Source organism: Castor canadensis, chromosome 3 (genome assembly GCF_047511655.1).
Source record: "Castor canadensis chromosome 3, mCasCan1.hap1v2, whole genome shotgun sequence".
Taxonomy (NCBI): Eukaryota; Metazoa; Chordata; class Mammalia; order Rodentia; family Castoridae; genus Castor; species Castor canadensis.
In genome coordinates, this window is record NC_133388.1 from 159,746,222 (window position 1) to 159,767,339 (window position 21,118).

Below are 21,118 nucleotides of genomic sequence, written 5' to 3' on the forward strand. Positions count from 1 at the left end.
GTAATTTTATGAACAGAGCCACTTATATACCCATGTTTCTTGCAGCACTACTCACACTAGCCAAACTTTGAAAGCAACCCAGATGCCCCACAACTGATGAATGGATTAAGAAAATGTGGTACATATATACGATGGAGTATTATTTAGCCATAAAGAAGAATGAAATTATGCTGTTTGCAAGTAAAATGGATGTAACTGGAGAACATCAAGTAAGCCAGGCTCAGAAGGTCAATGGTAGCATGTTTTCTCTCATATGTGGAAGCTAAACCTCTAAAATGAGATAAAAGTCCATATAAATACATATATGATCTTATATACATATGTGTATATGTATACACATATAGATAGATATACATATATATGGAGAAAGAGAATATGATTGTATTAGTGGGAGGTGGGAAAGGGAAAGAGAGTGTTACAGTGAAAACTACCTCAACACTGCATCTGTGTATGAAGATAACAGTAACGCAATGCACTGTAAGCTGCTGAATAACAGGGAAGCAGGGAGATAGAGAAAAAGTAAGTAATAGGGGGCTTAATGTATACATGTCAAAGGCGAAACCCTTTTGGACTATCAATATGCACTTTTTAAAAATTAAGGACAAGAAGGTAAAACAGGTCCTGTCCAAGGGTGGGTACCAGTGTTGAGGGCATAAGGAGAAGATGAAGGAAAACGAATATGGTGGACGTATTTTATATGTGTGAATGAAAATAGAACAATGAAACCTGTTGAAATTTTTCAAAGAAGGGGAGGGAGGTGAGGGAGAAAAATGGAAATGGTGATTCTAAAATATATTGCAAGCACATATGTAAATGTCACAAAATATCCCCCCTGTACAACTATTATATGCTAATAAAAAAGAAAGTGAATGGAGTCTGTAAAACTAAAGACAAAAGGAACACCACATAAGGACTATAGTTATATTGTTGTTTCAAATGGGGATACAAACTAATAATTCTGAAGTCATTATACATATCTACTGGAAGTGAAAAATTCAATAAATGGATGATACATAATGGGAGCTGAGTTTCTCATCTTTGGAGTGGTAGGTTATAGGCAAGTAAGGAGAGAGAATTAGAATGATCTATGTGATAATAAATTAGAATCAGAGATAGCAGTATGAACTCATGTTTAGCTTAATACAGGTACAGATGGATACATACACACTCATATACACACAAATACAGCTATATATTTGTATATACACAAAGCTGTATACAAACATATATCTTGCTTTGTAAACAGAGAGGACATAGAAGCAGAAACATCCCACAGTAGCAACAAGCACACCAAGAGTCTAATCTTGGTTTCCAATACCACCTTACAGTAAAAAAGAACTAAGCTCTATACTCTAGGTCTGGGGTGGTACATGTACAAGGTAAGCCTGAACTGTCTTTATAGTAAGGAAGTGTCTAAAACAAAACAAAGCCCCACACTGACATGGGTATGTCAAGGGACAAAGGAGTCAAATGAAAGAGATCCTAATGACCAAATCTGGAACAATTTCAGAAAAAAAGAAAGAAAGTAAACTGAATTATAATGTAAAATGTAAATAACTGTGAACTGATATTGATATATATGAATGAGTGAATAAATAAATAAATACAGAAAAATCTCTAGTGTAAAAGAATTCCAAATAACTTATGTGGCTATTCTGTCCTCAAAAAAGTAGAGCATAACTTGTCTTGTCTGTGGGCTGTGTACTATGACTTTCTTCCAGAGTATAGCCTGGAAATGGGAAAAGAGTAATTTTACTGTAAAAACAAAAAAAAGTCATAAATACTATCTCAGCCAGGTGATTGTGGTTAACACGAACAGTGATAAATCATGTTGACAGAAAGTACTCTTGATAGGCTATGATAAACCTTTCTGAGTCTTCAAACACCAATAATTCAAGTTTCATCATAAGAAAAAACAAAAAAAGTGCCAACTGAGAGACATTCTACAAAATATCTAACCAGTACCCTTCAAAACTCTCAAGATCATCAATAATAAGGACATTTCAAAAACCTGTGACATCAAAAGGAGCCTAAGGAGACACAGTAACTCATTTGCTTATCTATTCTTCTAGTGAGCTTTAGTCTTTCCTGAGGTCTCATACTTGTGTATATATTTCTCTTTTGTGTGTAGTATTATCTTCTGCATTGCTGAAGATAAATTTTTTCCATCAATTTTAAAAGATAACTTTGCTGGACATAGTGTCAGTTGGCAGCTATTTTGTTTCACATACATCAGTCTGTGTTCTCTCGTCCTTTAAAGTTTTTGATGAGAGGTCTGCTCTTATTTTCATAGGTTTGCCTCTGTATGTAACCTGGCAGAACTCTCTTGTAGCTCTCAGTATATTTTGTTGTTGTTGTTTTGTACTCTTCATTTTAACCACAGTATGAGGTGGACAGGTTCTTTTCTGGTCATGTCTATTCAGGGTTTTAAATGTCTCATACACTTGGTTGCCCATTTCTCTCCCTAGATTTTGAGAAATTTGCTACTATGATTTCATTGGATGCACTTTCTATGCCTTGAGTTTTCACTACACATTTAGGCTCAGTATTTTTCTTTGTTACCATTTTAAGCTTGCTTCAATCCTTGATGTTCTTTCTTCTCTCTGGTCTGCTATACTGGTGATTTCTTTTATTGTGCTTTTCACTTCTAAGATTTCCATTTTTTCCCCTCAGAATCTCCATCTCTTTGCTAAATTTCTCATCAATTTGAATTTCTTATCTAAATTGTTGATGTTCCCATCCAGATCTTGAGTTGGTTTCTTTACTTCATTCATCTCTTTATTTGAATCCTTTTCTGAGGTCACTGAACATTTTTAAAAGTAGACTTTTTAATTCTTTGTCTGGTATTTCAGCCTTTACAATATCTTTTTTTGAAGTCACATTGCCTTGCTTTTTCCTATCTCTTGCATTTCTAAGTTGTGATTTGTGCATCTATTTTGATGAATATCTCTTTCAGTTTTATTCAGGGGTCTTCTTAATAAGCAGCCTTCTCTTGAGGGCCCAATCCACAGGACTGCACATAAAAAAGAAAACAAACCACCATAACAGCAATAACACTATTCAGGCTAAGGGCCACGGTGGTCAAGGGTCAGTTGTCACCTTCAGGGCTGCACTAGAGAAACTTGCCTTCTTACATGCCCAGAGCCATTACTGACCCCAACAAGCTTTGATGCCTGTAGGCCAGGCAAGTTCCCACTCACTCCAGAAGATCCACAGTTGGTACACCCACAGGTGGCAAACATCCAAGCACTGGGTATCCCCCACATGCACTGGAGAATGGGGGAAATAAACAGAGCACTGAGCTTTACACTACAGGTGGAGATCTGAGGGGGAATCTGGCACACATCCTTGGTGTCTTTGGATTTTTTATTTGTCCAGCAGCAAGCCATACGCAGAAGAGAATCAGCTTTGGAAGCTGAGCCATCTGCTGGCCACAGGCTGGGAGATCTTAGTTTCTGTGGTGGCCCACAGGCTATGGGGCTCATTTCAGAGGGTACAGCCACAGACCACTGCACCCTCCATACCCTGAGCTTCTTGCTTGTTTCTTAGACTTCTCAGGGGTCCACATTTACCCATCCCTCTCCACAACTGCCTTCCATTGCTATCTCCCACCCCGACACTGAGAAGGATGTTCCCAGGCCTCTGACCTTCTTTTAGATCCCCACAATAGCTCAATATAAAACAATAGGTCCCTTCTCAAGATGGCACCTGACTATAGTACTCCAAGATGCAGAGAACAACAAAATGGATTTTTTCTCTAATGCAGGCCAATCGTGCAGGAAGAATCACTGTCACACCAAATCCTCGAAGTGGATTTAAGTCTTGGGAGAACTGTGGATTCACGTTGTGACTAGGATCTCTAGTCTCTTATCCCTAGGGCTACCAGGCTTACCTTGCTGTGGCTTTGGCTCTCATCCCTACCCCTGAGCTGGGTTAGGGCTGGGAGCTGTTTCCTACTTTTCTCTGTGTAGCCTTCCTGTTTCTCCATGCTTTTCAAGATATTCTATCACCTTTCTCATGGAAAAAGTTTTTAATTCGCCATCTTATCTAGAAAGTCTGGGAAATGAGTTTTCTACAACATCCTAACACTTCCCCCACACGCATGCTGAGAACTACTGCATCAGTGAATCATACTTAAATAGGATATCCATTAAGGACCACAGCTCAAACTACTAAGAGTTCAGACTATAAAGAGGTCACCAGAAAGTCCCCATTTCTTTTCCAAAGACAGACGATCTAAGACATAGTAATAAGGACAATTAATAAGACTCTTTTCTTTGAATCATTACTAAGCTAATATGAAGTAACATAAAAAAACACCTTTCTTTAGATAAAATTGTAGATAAATGGCCTGGAACATACATAAAAATGAAAAAAATCTCATGTAAGCCTATGGTTTTTGTTCACTTAATATAAATTTCTTCTACATCTATTCAACTCTTTGTATTTTTCTTAACATTGTGACCCATATGGAAAATGTCTGAGCTTCAGTGACAAACCAGTTTCTGTAAACTTATCAATCTTTTAATGTACTTTAAACACAACCACTTGTCAATGGTGTATTCCATTCATTATCTTATAAATTCAATTTATTAACACCATCCATTCCACATTTAACTAATCAATGTACCATGTGTAGAATATGTGCCTTGTTATTTTATTAAAACAACAAACACTAACTCTTTTACTGTACACATATTTAAACACACATTCAAATGCCTGCATAAAATTTCAATAAGCCATAATGGCAAGCTTAAAATTTGCTTAAAAATCAACTTATATTAGTTTAAATCTACATGAGAATGAATACTACTTGTAAGATAATAAGTTATCAAACTGCATGCTTATATCATGAATACTAAAAATAAATTAATATAATCTAAATGGGAATAAGAAAAAAATCCTATATGTCTACAATTTTATATACATACAATCTATATCAAACTTTGTGCTTATTTGGTCAAAATGAGTATAAATTTTGTGAAAATATCTCTTATTAAAAATAAAGAGCATAATTACATAATGACAATTTATGTCATTCAAATGAACATCAAGACATATGTAGTTCTATGAGAAGTTAGCTATTTTCTATCCTTATCTCAACCAGCGAAAACACTTGTTCCTTCCTATTATTGCTTATACTCTCTCTTCAACAAAATTAGAGATAAGGGCAAAATAGTTTCTGCTGGGTATCAAGGGGGTGGGGAGGAGAGGGAAGGCGTGAAGTGGGTGGTAAGGGAGGGGTGGGGGCATGGGAGAGAAATGACCCAAGCCTTGTATGCACATATGAATAATAAAACAATAAAAAAAAAGAAGTTAGCTATTTTATTATAAAGTAATATATGCAAATCCAATTTAGGCCAATTTGCAAAAGAACCCCAGAGGAATAAACAGCATAAACTCTCTATATGAAATTTTGAGACTTAAATGTGGACAAATGTTCCAGAAATAGTAAGACTACTGATTTAAAATTCTGCTAAAACTAAATGGCAACATAGTTTTATATCTTTTTATAAACTTTTTTTATAACTTTTATATCTATTCTGCACACCTCACCATACTTATAAATCTTTGTGTGTGTGTGTGTGTGTGAGAGAGAGAGAGAGAGAGAGAATGTGTTGTATATTAAGGACAACTGATAAAATGAATATGAAAAACTCCTGCCTGAGAACATAATCTAAAGCAAAGCACACGAATATAGTTCAATGTATGACACTGCCGAGACAAAATTTTTTTTCTTATGCTTGCAGTTTAATACAACTAAGAACATAATAGTTTTACTCAGAAATACTAGCTTTACTCCAGAGAATAAAAAAAATCATTAAAAATAAGAAATGTATGTCTACAATATTTTCAAAGTCCTACCCTCAAAAGGTGAAAATTCTTCCGATCTTGAATATAGACATTTAACACACCTAACCTACTGAACATCATAGCTTTAGCCTAGTCTACCTTACATGACTATTTACATTAACCTACAGTTGGGAAAAAACACAAGACTTATTTTGTAGCAAAATGCTGAATATCTCAGCTAATTTAATGAATATTATACTTTACATGAAAAACAGAATGGTTATATAGGTATGTTTTCACATCACTGTAAAGGTAAAAAATCACTGAGTCGATCTATTGTAAGTTGGGCAACCATATGTATGTACCTAGGATTAGAACTGCTAAATCTGTGTTTAATGTTTTAGAAACCACCAAACTGTCTTTCACAGAGGCTGTACCATTTTGCATTCCCATCAGCAATGCATAAAGGCTCCATTTTTTTTCACATACTCATCAATATTTGTTATTTTCATGTTATTTTCGGTTTTTACAGCATAGCTGATGACCAGTTAAAAGCAAGATCCAGAAGATAGGACAAAAAATTGTTCCAATTCAAAAACAACACTTAGTCAGCAGAAAGTGTTAGCTAGATACTAATTATTGTACAGTTCTACTATATTAACATTACACTCCACTGATCCTTAATTCTTAAGAGACCAGAAAAGAATAGCAACAATTTAATGGAAAAGAATGTGTTTTTAAGACTGGAGGCATGGCTCAGGTGGTAGAGTACCTGCTCCATAAGCACAAAACTTTGAGTTCAAACCCCAGTCCCTCCAACAAAAAAAAAAAGTTTTTAAAGATTTAATGAAAACACATTTCACTTGTGTAATATAACTATAAGCACTCTTACTGTATTTTAAGAAACAAATGAAATTATAGAAAAATGACCCAGAAGATTTTAAAAAATCAACTTTCTTAGGAAAATTACAAACCGAATTTTCTTCTTCCTCTTCCAATTCTCGCTGCTGTTCTTCGTGTCTTTTAGCTTTGAGCTCCATAGCTTCTGTGATCAGGTCTCTTAATATTGACACAGGTTTTGCATTCTTAATAAAAGGATGCTAGAAGAGTAAAATCCAATGTTATAAATTTAAAATGTTTTTCTGAATTATATCTAACAAATATGATACTAGTAAACGTTAATCAGGATCATAGACTTGAATAATTTGGTTTTTTCACCTATAACTGTGTTAAGAAAACAAAATATTTTGGCTGCTTTAGAAAAAATATTTTGTTTTTGAAGTTAGCTGTTTCCTTAAAAAACAACCTTAAAGCACACACAAAAAAACATAATGCTGTCAATAAAGCTACATTATCCTTAAAGGTATAATTTCCCAAAGGAAGCGTACAATTGGTGGCAAAAATAATTTTAAAAAATTTTAAAAATGACATTACCCATAAAAATAAGCTTCTTTTGGTACCAAGTTAAAGAATTTAATTACTCTTATTAAGCTGACAGTGAAAAATCAGTGGCCAAAAGAAGGGCAACTAATTTGTTATTTCTTTTACATATTATCTATTTTATTGTGTTTTAAATAACTTAATCATTTCCAATGAAGGCAGAAAAATATTTTTAGGAAATAACCTGCCTCGTTTTTATACCGTATGTAAAACATGTACCACTTTTCTTTTATATTACTCTGATCTAGCTACAACAGCTAAATTCTCTATTATGTTACACATTATAAATTTAATGGACAAAAAGGAAACCATCAGAATAAACATTCACTTTTTATTGAGAGTGAGGAAAATGAGAGAAAGTAGATGGAGAAATCATAAATGTAATTTGGACTAGATAAACTTATTTGGAAGCATTAATCCAACAATCTCGTGTCAAAATGCAATTTTCATAATTATTATGGCAATATATATATGAGGTAAAAGCAATTTATTTAGAATACAAAAATATACTCCAAGACAAAAAATTAGTGATAAAGAAGACATTTAGAAGAGGCCTTAAGATAGTAAACAATATTTGGAAAAACTATATAGTAAGAATTTTACCAGTTTAGAAATATTAGGATTGATTACAAGAATCAATAATTGTTTTTTAATGATTACAGATTAATCATCAGGTAAATTTTTATTCACAAAATTTGGGTAGGAGACTTCTTGTCATCCACCAAAACAGAGTTATGGTTGGACCTACAGATGTTCAACTGGATCCTACATTTTTCAGTTTCCCTTTCAGCTGCTTGTGACTAAGTGACCAAGTTCTCACCAATGGAATGAGTGCTAGGTTGGGTTCCACTTCCTGGTTTGGGCCATAAAACATGGAGTATGCATTCATCCATGATCTCTTCCTTTTATACTAAGTTTCTTGGAAAACAGAAGTATTTCTGATGCAACTTCAAACAACTACAAGAACAAATACAGTGTCCTAGAGCAACAAGAAGCAAGGAACCTCTGTCCTACTCTAAAAATTTTTGAGCTAGGTGCTGGTGATTCACACCTGTAATCCTAGCTACTCGGGAAGCAGAGATCAGGAGGATTATGGTACAAAGCCAGCCCGGGCAAATAGTTCACGAGACCCTATCTCAAAAATACTGATCACAAAAAGGCCTGGCAGAGTGACTCAAGGTGAAAGCCCTGCGTTCAAGCCCAAAAAAAAAAAAAAAAAACCCAAAAACTGAAACACTAGAAAGATCACAAAGAAGAAGAAAGAAAAAAGGAGGAGGAAGCAGCAGCAGCACAAAAAAAGAACATATGCTTGCTCTTTTCTTTTTTTTTTTTTTTTGGTGCTGGGATTGAACCTGGGCCTTGCGCATGCTAGGCATGAGCTAGGTGCTTGCTAGGCAAGCACTCTACCACTGAGCTACATCCCAGCCCTATATGCTCGCTCTTAAGGAACTTATTTCCTAAAATAGGGAAGAAAAGATAGACATACATGTTAAAGTTACAATATAACACACAAATTATATTCATGATGACTTAGAGCAATCTATATGTTTAAGACATGTAAAATTGAATAAGCCAGGGGATAGCTCAATAGTCTAGTAAAAACTTAGTATATGCAGGCCCTGGTTCAGTCTCCAGCAGCCTCTGACCTCTGCCCAAAAAAGGAAAAAAAAAAAAAAGGAATGGAAAAGGTATTCATAGATGCCTCATGCAGAAGAAACACTTTAGAAGACAGAGTAAAGCAACACAAAGACAGAAAGATAGGGAATGTTTGGTTAGAACACAGTAGGAGGATCTATTTGGCCAAAGCAGAAACACTATTTAGAGAAATAATCTATAAATTTAGATTTGGGCAGTAGTGAGGCAAGCAAGATAAATGCCTGGACTTTTTCTGAGAACTACTTTAATTACATATACATGAGAATAATTGGGCTGGCAGAGTGGCTCAAGCAATAGAGCGCCTAACTACCAAGTGTGAGGCCCTGAGTTCAAAACCCAGAAATATGTCTTTGATAGAATAATCTTGTAGGAGAGTTTAGATGTGAAATGGAATGAGAAGATGTAGGTGTAAATTAAGAGCCTGGTTTATAAAATGTAGTTGCCAAAAAAGAAATGGTGAATCTGATGGAAAACGGAAGGATTTGGTGGAAATGAAATTATTAGTCGAAAAAGTTTCAGGTTCTGGAGCATTCTGGATTTTGGATTTTCAGATTAGGGAAAATCAACTGGAATTCTAGTTTTGGGTATTCCAAAATCCAAAAACCACTGAACTCTGTAACACTTCTGGTCCCAAGTATTTCAGATAAGGCCTATTCAACCTGTATTATCAGAAGTGGGAAATCAAAACTGCAAAAACTGAAAACAGGTGTGAATTACATCTCACACCTGTAATCCTAGCTACTCAGGAGGCAGAGATCAGGGGGATCGAGGTTCAAGGCCAGCCAGGGCCAAAAACAAGACCCTGTCTCAAAAATACTCAACCCATGCACATGCAGACAAAAGGGAGTCCAGCAGAGAGGCTCAAGTGGTAGAGCGCCTACCTAGCAAGTGTGAGGCCCTGAGTTCAAATCCCAGCACTGCCAAAATTAATAAATAAATAGGATAGAAGTCTCAAACTGTTTTATACTTTTGTTAGCTACCCAGGGAAAATGATGAGCCATCCTTCATATAGAGCTTATTGTTCTTAAACTATCCAATTTCACTTATACTCATGCTTTCTCTACATAACTGCTGTGAACATAATTTTGAGCAACAAAGAAGAAATGGCTAGTAAATTTAAAAAGGAACTTGAAGAACAAGTTATTTGAGCATTCCTGATAGTGAGAAGAAAAGTTTTATCACAGACCTTGCTAAATTTTGAAGTATATTATTTCCTTTTTTTAAAATAGCAGGTAGGTAAAATTAAAATTGTAAAGCAACACTAAAAAGAATGTAGAAAAAATAAGATGGCAAAAAAATACAACTGTGATAAAATGGCATCAGCATATAATTATATTGTAAATGAACAGGTTGGATTTCTATTTTCTAAGACAAATTCAACTACATGCTTTATACATGAGATATACTTATATGATTCAACAATATGCTTTGTACATGAGATATACTTATATGAGGTAAATCCAACTTGTGTTTCTCTAAGAGACATACTTAAAAGAAGTTGGGTTAAAAGCTAACAGGCCAGGAAATACTGGTCAAACATAAGACGTTATCATGAATAACATTACCAAAACAAGCAGAATTCAAAGAAGAAAACAGTAAGCTGAAGTCATTTAACACTAATAAAGGACATAATATAAAAGAAGCTTTACTTATAAACCTGGTATGCTATATTAGTATACATAACAAAAACTGTAGAAACAAGAAGAGGTTCATTCACTGAAAAGTAGTATAGAAAAAAATTTTTAAAATCTGAATAAAATGACTGATTTCATAGAAAAAAATTCTTTATAATCAACGAATAGAAGCTACATTTTTTGTTAAATATCTAGAAAAGCATACGGTTCCAGAATGAGAACAGAAAGAACAGAGCAGAATGCCTAGAAATGAAACATAAGATACAAGAAAACTGGTATATTATAAAGAGAGCATTTTCATTCAGCAGGGAAAACACGATTTAAACCCAAACTGGTACTAAGGTAATTGTTATCTTTTTTTTTTTTTTTTTGACCAGGGGATTAAACTAGATCCTACCTCAGAAACACCAATGTAAATTACAGATCAAGGAATTAAGTTTTTAAAAACTATAATAAGGACTGGGTGTGGTGGCACACTGTAATCCCAGCTACTCTGGAAACAAAGATCTGGAGGGTCACAGTTGTCGGATAACTTGAGCAAAAAGCTAGTGAGACTCCATCTCAACAAATAAGCTGGGCATGGTCATGCGTCCCTGAGATAAACTAAAAATGGGTGAGGCTGCTTAAACCACTAAACAAATGAAAAAAACAGAAACTATCCCCAAATCAACTTACCACAGCTTGATCACTTAAGACTGTTTGAAATTTTTATATTTTTTAATATCTAGAGTATTTTATTTGAATTGTGTTTAAGTTCTGAATTAGCTTAATGGTTTAACAAAAAAGCTTCAGAGAAAAAAAGAGTTTAAAGTAAACTGAAGAAATTATTTGTGCTTCTACACAGATCGAGTAGCTATATTTTTCCCTGTACCTCCCCACTGCTAAAATTCTAGACATTATATATGAAATAAATCAGGAAAACTTCTCTGAAAGGTAAAAGTCAACAGACTAATTAGAGATGGTGAGATCCAGAAAAGACATAGCTGTGAGTTCCATGAGTTTTCTTTTTAACTTCATTTATCCTAGACTGGGTACTAGAGAAGCCAGAAAACATGGACACAGACTTGAAAGGCCCCTACAAAAGCCTTCTCTCTCAATACAAAAAGTGAGGAGATAGACAGCCAGGCTAGACAGAACACTTTTAGACAATAACCATTTTACTCCAGCCAAACATGACAGAAAAATACTATGGCTCCATCCCTAGTAGCAAAGGCTGAGTGGGGAACTTAGATTTCCAACCTCCTGAAGCTGTTCAGGATTTCTACTGAGATGGTTTCAGAAAAGACTAAGTGCTAGCCTAGGGCATTCTCTATCAGATACTGTAAAAATACCTCCTCCTAAAGTGGAGAGTGTCAGTGAAGATTATGGGGAAGCCCAGACAGTAGTAAGAAACCCCATTCCTTCCCTGTTGGAAGTGGGTCACAAGCAGCCTAGTAGAGACTCTGAACTGTCACCACTACTCAGCTATAATGAGATCATCCCCCACAACAGCAGTAGAAGTCATGGGAGGAACTACCACTCTCATGAAAGAATAACAAGCCCTTCCTGCCTGCATGGCAAAGGAGACCAAGTAAGGAACATGGACTTCTCCTGCTCACCAGCAAATAGGGAGATACACCTCTACACCCACTGGAACAATGAAAGAGGATGCTTTCTGAACAAAATATTTAAATAAAGGGCTAGGGAGTGTCGCTCAGTGGTAGAGTGTTTGCCTAGCATGCATGAGGCCTGAGTTCAATCCATATTACTGTATATTTTAGGAGAAAGAAAACATAAGTATGATCTAGAGTCTTTATAACATAACAACTACAATGTCCAGGTTTCAATTAAAAATGTCTCATCATACCAACGACCAGGAGCTTTTCAATTTAAAAAGGAAAAAGACATCACATGGGTGTTAGAATTATTTGATAAGGATTTTGAAGCAATGAGAAATTGCAAACATGATTATAAACAAAAGATTTAGAATGTCTCAGTAAAGAAAGAAGAAATTTTTTTAAATAAACATGAAAATTTTAGAATTGAGAAATACAGTAACTAAGAAATTCAATTGGTGGGCTCAAGAGCAAGAGAACAGGCAAACTGAAAGAGAAAATACATAGTTGAAACACAAAGAGAAAACAAATTTGGGCTTGAGGCCTGTGGGACTGAAACGAAAGATCTTACACTTGTGCCACTGGAGTAAAAAGAAGAGAAAGAAGGTGGTGCTGAAAAAGTATTTGAAACTTCCCTAATTTGACAACAGACATAAACCTACAGATTCAAGAAGCTAAACAACCTCGCAACAGGATATTTCCAAAGAGATCCACAACAAGACACATGATAATTAAACTTCTAAAAACTAAAAACAAAAGAATCTTGAAGAAAGCAAGAGGTAAGAATTCAAATGGCAGAAGATTTCTCATAGGAAACCTTGGAGCCAGAAGGAAGTAGTGTAGCATTTTTTAAATACTGTAAGAAAAAGAGTTGTCAACTCATAATACTATAGCCAGCAAAAATATCCACTATGAACGAAAGGGAAATCATAAACTAAAAAAGGTTATCTTCACAGACTTCTCCTAAAGGAATGACTAAAATAGTTACTTAAACATAAAGAAGTTCTGTTTAAGAAATAACTATGGAATATCAAGAAAAGGAACAGCAGAAAGATAAAAGCTAGCAGTAAATTCCCTTGTTTCCTCAACTGAGTTTCCTCAATTATGTTTTAAGTTTAAAGCAAACATAGAACTGAAATGGCTCTCAATGAATGTAGGGGAAGTACTTAAGGCAATTATATTATAATTGGATGATCAGAAAGGGAAGAAAAGTTTCTTCTATACTTCAATTGAACTGATAAAAGAGTAAGTCACACACTGTGGGAATTTGCAAAGACAGCACCTGTTCTAGCCAAACCCAGGGGCTGACTCAGAAAATGGCGGATCTTAGTTAACTTAATATTCTTACAGGAAGCTAGACTGGGGCAGGAGATGACTATCAGGTTCTGGGCTACCCACCAGCACGTATAAGATCCTCTTAAAATCAGAAATTCTAGTACTTCTAGACCAAAACTGAACCTTGATTTACAGCATCTCTGGGGTTTCAACTGCCTCATCTTTTAAAAACTACTATGATTTCAACTTAATCTCAAAAGGATTCTTCCAGTGTATGATTCCTAAATGTACAAAACAACATGTGTCACAAAACATCAATCACTATTAAAAAAATCCATAATAAATTTCTTTCTATAATTTGTTTATTGGGGCTGGATGCAGTGGCTCACAACTGTAATCCCAGCTACTCAGGAGGCAGAGATAGGGAGGATCATGGTTTGAAGCCAGCCCTGGCAAAAAGTTAGCAAAATCCCATCTCAACTAATAGCTGAGCATGGTGGTGGTGTGCTCTTGTCATCCCAGTTGATCAGGAAGCATAAATAGGAGGACAGGGGTGCAGGCTAGCCTCGGCAAAAAAAGCAAGAGTCTATCCCCAAAAACAACTAAAGCAAAAATGGCTTGTGGAGTGGCTTAAGAAGAAAAGCACCTGCCTAACAAGTGTAAGACCCTGAATTTAAACCCTAGTACTACCAAAAAAATTTTTTTAATTATTTATTGGGCTCTACAAATCAATGTTGTAATTTGTACATGTAAGTTATAGACATGTGTCTGCTAAAACTTGGTAATAAGACTGTTTCTGACAGTAACACTTGATTTAATTCATAATAGATAAAATGTCTACAAATGGAATATACCTAATACAGTGACTGCTTCAATAGGGAATCCTCAGTGAGTCATTTAACCTTTCTGGGGTACAGCACTCTTATCCATGAAAGTAGAGAATTATACTGAAATATTTCTCAAGTGCTTGTCCATCCTTTTTAAATTAAAACAAAAGAATTCCTTTTCTTTAGAAGGTTTAGAAAAGACTGTAGAAGGAAATATGGGTTTATCTATTCAAAAATTAGTTATCAGGCACATTTGATTTATTTTGCCATCATATTTTATAGTATTTGCTTATAGTATTTCTTTTTCTGCTTCCCCCACCTTCTCTTTTGTTGCCTTCTTTTTTTGGGTTGAATAATTCATATACTCATTATTATAATAAAATCAATAGGCTCTTGATTTATATACTTAATACTTCTTTGGAATACTGACAATATTTTAAAATTAATGTTCTATTCATTTTTCATTTTTTTGTGAAAAAAATATACATAACATAAAATTTATCATCTTAACCATTAAGTAATCAAGTTTTAAAAGTAATACTTGAGTAATAACTCCAAACTCAAAAAGTCTCATAAAGAGTATTCAGTGAAAAGTCAGTTTCCACCCCACTCCTGCCTCTTATCCTTGCAATTAACTACCATTCCTTAGGGCCAGTTCCTTATTTATTTTTCCAAAGATACTCCTTTCTAAGCACTGGCAAAAGTTTATTTACATGTATATGTAGGTGTATTTTTCCAATCACTTTTCTTACTGGACCTTAGATTATTTCCCATTTGTTGACACATATTTAGTCTGTTTCTACTCTTTCACTAATAGAACGTTCTATATTATTTCACTCATGTTTAAATTTTTCCTGTATAATTCTTAGATGTATAACTGATGAAATAAAAAATACACAAATCTGTATTTTAAATAGATATTGCCAAACCAGTTTCCATGGAGACTGAGCACTAGATTTGGTATTCATAACAATAAACATGACATTTATGAGCCTATTTCCCATATATTTTAACAAATCTTTTTCAAAAAATGGTACCTTGGAAAGTCACTCTTTTTTGGCAGTACTGGAGTTTGAACTCAGGGCCTTGTGCTCTATCATGTAAGCCAGCCTCAGTTATCCTCCTGCCTATACCTCATACATAGCTGGATTACAGGCATGAGCTACCACTCCAAGCCACTTTTTTACAAAAAACATAGTTTGAATTCTTTTATCAGTTAAAAGTAAGAAATATTTTGCAAATGTAAATTTGTTAATGTGAGACACACTTATGATTAGTTGAGAGTTCTAAGGCAATTGTGTTTGGGAAAGAAAGTTTCACAAATACTTATAAGTACTAAATTATTTCTTTTGAATTAAATTTCAAGGCAGATTTTAAAAAGGCTTTCTGACATTCTGGATACAAAGTCTGTTTACAGTAGGAATACTAAAACTTTTTTTTTCATTTAGATAATCTTATAACTAGTATTTATAACATGTAATAATCTTTTCAAGGAGTTTGGGGATCTTATATTTGCATATATTATAGTAGAACAAAAAGTCAATGGAGAAATGCTGAGTCAACAAACATAAAAGCCATGAGAAATAACAACTATGGAGATAAGAACTCATTATTGAAATGAGAATGCTTTGGAAGATTGTTTTAAAATAGGTTTAAGGAAAAAGAGTTAACAACAAAGAAGGGGGGGAGAGGAAAAAGGCAGAAGACTGAACCTGGAAAACAGAAAATGAGATACAATCTGTACTTCCTAAGAGTTCTAAATCTTTAGAAAACATTTATGAAAGTCACTGTAATTCTGGTCAATGTCAGAAAGTAAAAGGTATGAAGAAAAAATATATTCCTTTATAAGTACTGACCTGTAAAAGTTGTGTTGCAGTTGCTCTCTGCTCAGGATTCTTCACTAAGCACTTTTTAACAAAATCAGTGAAATCATCAGACCAAAGCTCAGGTTTCCTGAATGTTGGTGGTGGATTTGTGGGGATCATAAAAATAGCCTAGGACAAATGAAACATACAAAACACATAATAAGAATCATAACAGCACAACAAAATAAACAAATCTCTTCATCTATCTTTTTATCATGCTCTAAATCTCAAAAACAAATTTAAGCTGTTCTAGGATTTCCATTAAGATTACAATTCAGGAAGCATGTCCATCTGCTACTAATGTAATCATTTCCCAGTAAATTTCCTCTATTTGAATTGTAGCTCATTGAGCACATCATTCCTTATTTTATCTATTATTTTTTTATCAGTCTCCAAAGACTGCATTTCTGACCTTTTACCAAAGACATTCTCTAGTTAGATATATTCCTAAATTTTGCTAGTGCATGCCAGATTTACTTCCCATTTCAATTTTATATAAGTACTGCTGCTCAAAATTGTTAGTAGCAGTCCAGTTTGCATCTGCACTCCACAATACTTAAACATAAATGAATTGCTGCTATGACTTGAATAGTCAATATTTGTATTTCTTTGCTTAAATATATGAGCCATGATGCTAAATGAAACTCTTCAAAGTACTACACCACTTTAATTTAGTAGTCAGGATAATACATTCAGACAGATTAAAATTCAAATTCACATCTCACCTCATCCATGTCCTCCTAACTAAGTAGTCACTATTTTTCAACTAAGAGAATTAGTCCCTAACATTTTTAAAGAGTCACTGAATATAATGAATTAACTTCTCTTCTGGGCATCTGGAAGAGTTCCTTATAAAACACCATCACTAAAACATCATTTTCCTTGGAAAGAGATAAAAGGAATAAAATTCAAACAAACGTATCAAACACTCAATAAACATCATTTTTATTTTCACATAATGTTATAAAAAAAGACAGGAAGCAATTACAGCAATGACAAAAATTCTGCAATGAATTAGAGTATGTGATAGCCAACTGTAGTTTAATAGGAAAGTTTAAGTAATCACACAATAGACATAATAGCTAAGAAGAGAGACAGTGGATTTTGGTAATCTTAATCAGTACAAGCACATGCACTATACAATCACGGGCCTCTCAAAGATAGATCCAGATACAGCATCCAAAATTCTCCCTTTCTAGGTTTTAGAATTCTTTGACTTTCTAGGAGAAAGATTATTCTCAGGGCTCTCCTCACTGTTTCACCTGGCTTTTGGTGTACATTAATTTATGCCCATTCTCCTTAATGTACATAGAAGATAGAGGTAGTAATGCTACCAATTACAATAACACTTAGAAACTAAGTTTTTCTGTTTCTTTTTGTTCTTTATTTATTTCATTTTTGTGTATGTTTTTGTTTAGGTGGCACTGGGGTTTGAACTCAGGAGGACTTCACGGTAGCTAAGCAGGCACTTTACCACTTGAGCCACACCTCCAGCCCCAAAAGTAAGTTTTTACCATTGAAAGAGACTAATTGTAGCTGTGTTAAAACTTTAGATACGGAGAAAACAGCAAAAGTGTAGACAAACTTATAAAGAGAATAAAACTCTAAGGATAACAGTGTTAATGCATTCCTTATATATCCTAAAGCTGTTTTACTTTCCACTGAATTTTTGTTAATTGATTAAAAGCCTTTCATAAGTATGTCAGAATCATATAATTTTCACAGTAAAGAATATACAACAGAAATTTAGTTCAACCCTCTAATTTTCCAGTAAAACAATCTAATGCCCAGAGAGGCTAAGTGAGCTAAAAACAAAATTTCAGATTTAGAAAAGGGCTGTTATTTAAAAGATAAGCAAAGTATATAACGTTTTCTCTAACTTTCCAGAAAAGAGCTAAAGTACAAAGCAAAGACAGTTTCTAAATCAACCACCTAGCAAGAGCATAGAAGATATAATAAATGGTGATCTGCTGTCAACATACAGATCTGCCAAGTCTTTTATTTCCAAGTAGGGAATAAAGCCTAAGCAAGTTTATAATAAGGCAGTGCTGTGAAAGATCTTGAAAGATACTGATACAGTTGAAAATCATTCACTCAAACGTAAATAAGAGAAAACATTTGTGGGGAAAAGAGTTTTTTCAGTAAGTGATGTCAGGAAGACTGGATGTGAACATGCGAAAAAACGAAGATGGATGCACATGTTACAATATACAAATATTAACTCAAAATAAGAAAAAACTTAACCAGAAGAACTAAAAATTCTAGAAGAAAACACAGGGGTAAAAGTTTCTTGACATTGAATTTGGCAATGATTTATTGGCTAGAACAAAAGTCCAGGCAATAAAAGAAAAAAAGATAAAATGGATTTCATCAAAATTTAAAATGTGTACATCAAGGGGCACAATCAAAACAGCAAAAAGGCAACCCATAAAATGGATAAGATATTTGCAAATCACAGGGGATAAGCAGTTAATAGCTATAATTATTCATAAAGAATTCCTATAAATCAACAAAAACAAAAATAACCCAATTTTTTAAATGGGCAGACTTACACATTTTTTCAAAGAAGGCATACAAATGGTCAATATGCACATGAAAAGACACTAGACATTACTAGTGATTTGGAAAATGCAAATCAAAACTATAAAAAGGTGTCACTTCACACTCAATAGGATGGCTATTGGAAGGAAGGGAGCGAGAGCAACTGAATCCCTTATGTATTGTTGGTGGAAATGTAAAAAATGGTAAGACACTATGAAAAACTGTGTAGAGATTCTTTTTTTAAAAATTAATTTAAAAAAATTAAACATAAGCCAGGTGCCAGTGGTTCATGCCTGTATCCTAGGTACTCAGGAGGCAGAGATCAGGAGGTTTGCAGTTCAAAGCCAGCTCAAGCAAATAGTTTATGAGACCTACCTCAAAAAAACCCACCACAAAATAGAGCTGGGGGCTGGGGCTGGTGGAGTGACTCAAACGGTAGAGCACCTGCCTAGCAAGCGTGAGGCCCTGAGTTCAAAATCCCAGTGCCACTTTTTAAAAAAGGAGGGGGCTGGTGGAGTGACTCAAGATGTAGGCCCTGAGTTCAAACCCCAGCACTGCAAAAAAAAAAAAAAAAAAAATTAAACACTGAATTACCATGTAGTGTAACAATTCCAATTCTATGTATATACCCAAAAGAATTAAAAGCAAGCAGTACAACAGATATTTGTACATCCATATACACCACAATTAGCAAAAGGTGGAAACCAATGTGTCCACTGAAAGATGAATGGACAAACAAAATGGGATATATAAATAAAATGAACGATTATTCAGCCCTAAAAAGAAAATTTTGAAACACGCTACTATGGCTGATCCTTGAAGACATGCTGAGTGAAATAAGCCAGTGACAAAACACAAATATTTCACATGTAAATGTGAATGTACTTGATTCCACACAATTGTTCACTTAAAAATGATTAAAATGGTGAAATTTGTGTTGTATAATTTTACAACATAATATATGAATGAGGAAAAATTTTTAAAAAGTTCAGAAATATTTGTTTAGTGCCTACTACCACACATGAACGGGGTGTTAGGCATTCAAATTACATGGAGCTCGGGCTGGCGGAGTGGCTCAAGTGGTAGAGCACCTGTCTGATAAGCACAAGGCCCTGAGTTCAAACCTTAATACACCACCCCCAACACACACACACACACACACACACACACAAAGGTAGCTAGGGGCTAGCGTTTACGTCCCAACATGTGTAATAAAAAGTTCAAATGATGACATCTACAGGAATGAAATGGAAGAAATGAGGCAGGAAATATTTCAAAAAACCATTGGGAAAATACATTAACAATATTGTTTAGAAGGAGAAAGGAAGAATGAAAGATCACTCCAGAATTCAAGAACTAAAAATAGATACCTTAATTTCAAGGCACTCAGATATTCTAAAAATTCACCATGTCATTCTTTTGTTTTGTCTTATTTGAGATGGGGTCTCATTGTATTGCCCAGACTAGTCTTGAATTCTTGGTCTCCCTGCCTCGGCCCCCCTCGGTAGCTAGGATTACAGGTGTGTACCACAGTGTCAGGTGATATCATTCTTTTGAATGCCTTCAGAATACGCAGTCATTTACTACACTGTATTATCATGGTTTCTAACTTGAAAAGTGATCCAAAGGACTTTCCATGAGCATAAAAATAATGACTTAATATCCACTTTGTTAAGAGTGAAGTTAATCTCTTTATCGGTGTACATATCATCTTTCAAAATGGGCAAATCCTTCAACAGATGACAACATTCTTACATGTTTTATATGTAAGTATACATATTACATCTATGATAGTTCTTCAAAAGCAGGGTAGGCAGTATTACAAAACAATACTGAATCAAACAAGTACTATAAAGCCATTTTCTGTGTATTCAGACAATGTTGCACTTCAGAATTAGCAAACTGACAGGCCACAGGTCAAATAGCACCAGTGGATTAATTTTGTTTAAACAATATCAAGCTCACATTTCCACAAGGTAAGAATCTGCTAGAATTAGGCTAATTTAAACATGGATGTATATTCTCATCTTTACATGGACCCCTTCTAGCAGATCAGTCATCTGTTTTACTTAATGGTCCTTTTAGATCTTTAAGTATTTGCCTTTGTAAGTCATGCTACCACGTATTTTTCATATGTAATAGCATATTACAGAATTTATAGTCAATTTGTGGGGAAAAGAATAAACACATATCAAACAAATATCAAACAGCAGGGTGCCAGATCATAAAATTCTGTCTCTAAACAACTTAATTTCAGATGACTCCATAGCTGAGATGGAGACTAATAAAGCTTTGAGGATGGACAAAATGAGATTAAAGCAGCTGCTGAAAAGGGCACACAAATCCACCTACTACTTCAAATTAGAGAATAAAAATAAATTTGAACTCTCATCTCTGCAGAACAGTTTAAACTACCTATGCAAGCCCCTACCTATATATACACTGACCTCAAACTGCAAGTAAAAGACACTAGATTGTCTAGATAAATGTTG

General features: G+C 34.5%; 1 protein-coding gene across 6 annotated transcripts in view; it reads right to left on the reverse strand.

Moving 5' to 3' along the window:
- The window catches only part of Stk3 (serine/threonine kinase 3), a 313,658-nt gene that overhangs the window by 124,474 nt on the left and 168,066 nt on the right, over positions 1 to 21,118 (reverse strand). For all 6 annotated transcript variants that reach the window (XM_074068904.1, XM_074068900.1, XM_074068899.1 and 3 more), the window contains 2 exons: positions 16,077 to 16,214; positions 6,768 to 6,893 (listed from right to left, as the gene is read on the reverse strand). In XM_074068904.1, the coding sequence (XP_073925005.1) occupies positions 6,768 to 6,893; positions 16,077 to 16,214 (264 nt within the window). The remainder of the gene's footprint in view (positions 1 to 6,767; positions 6,894 to 16,076; positions 16,215 to 21,118) is intronic.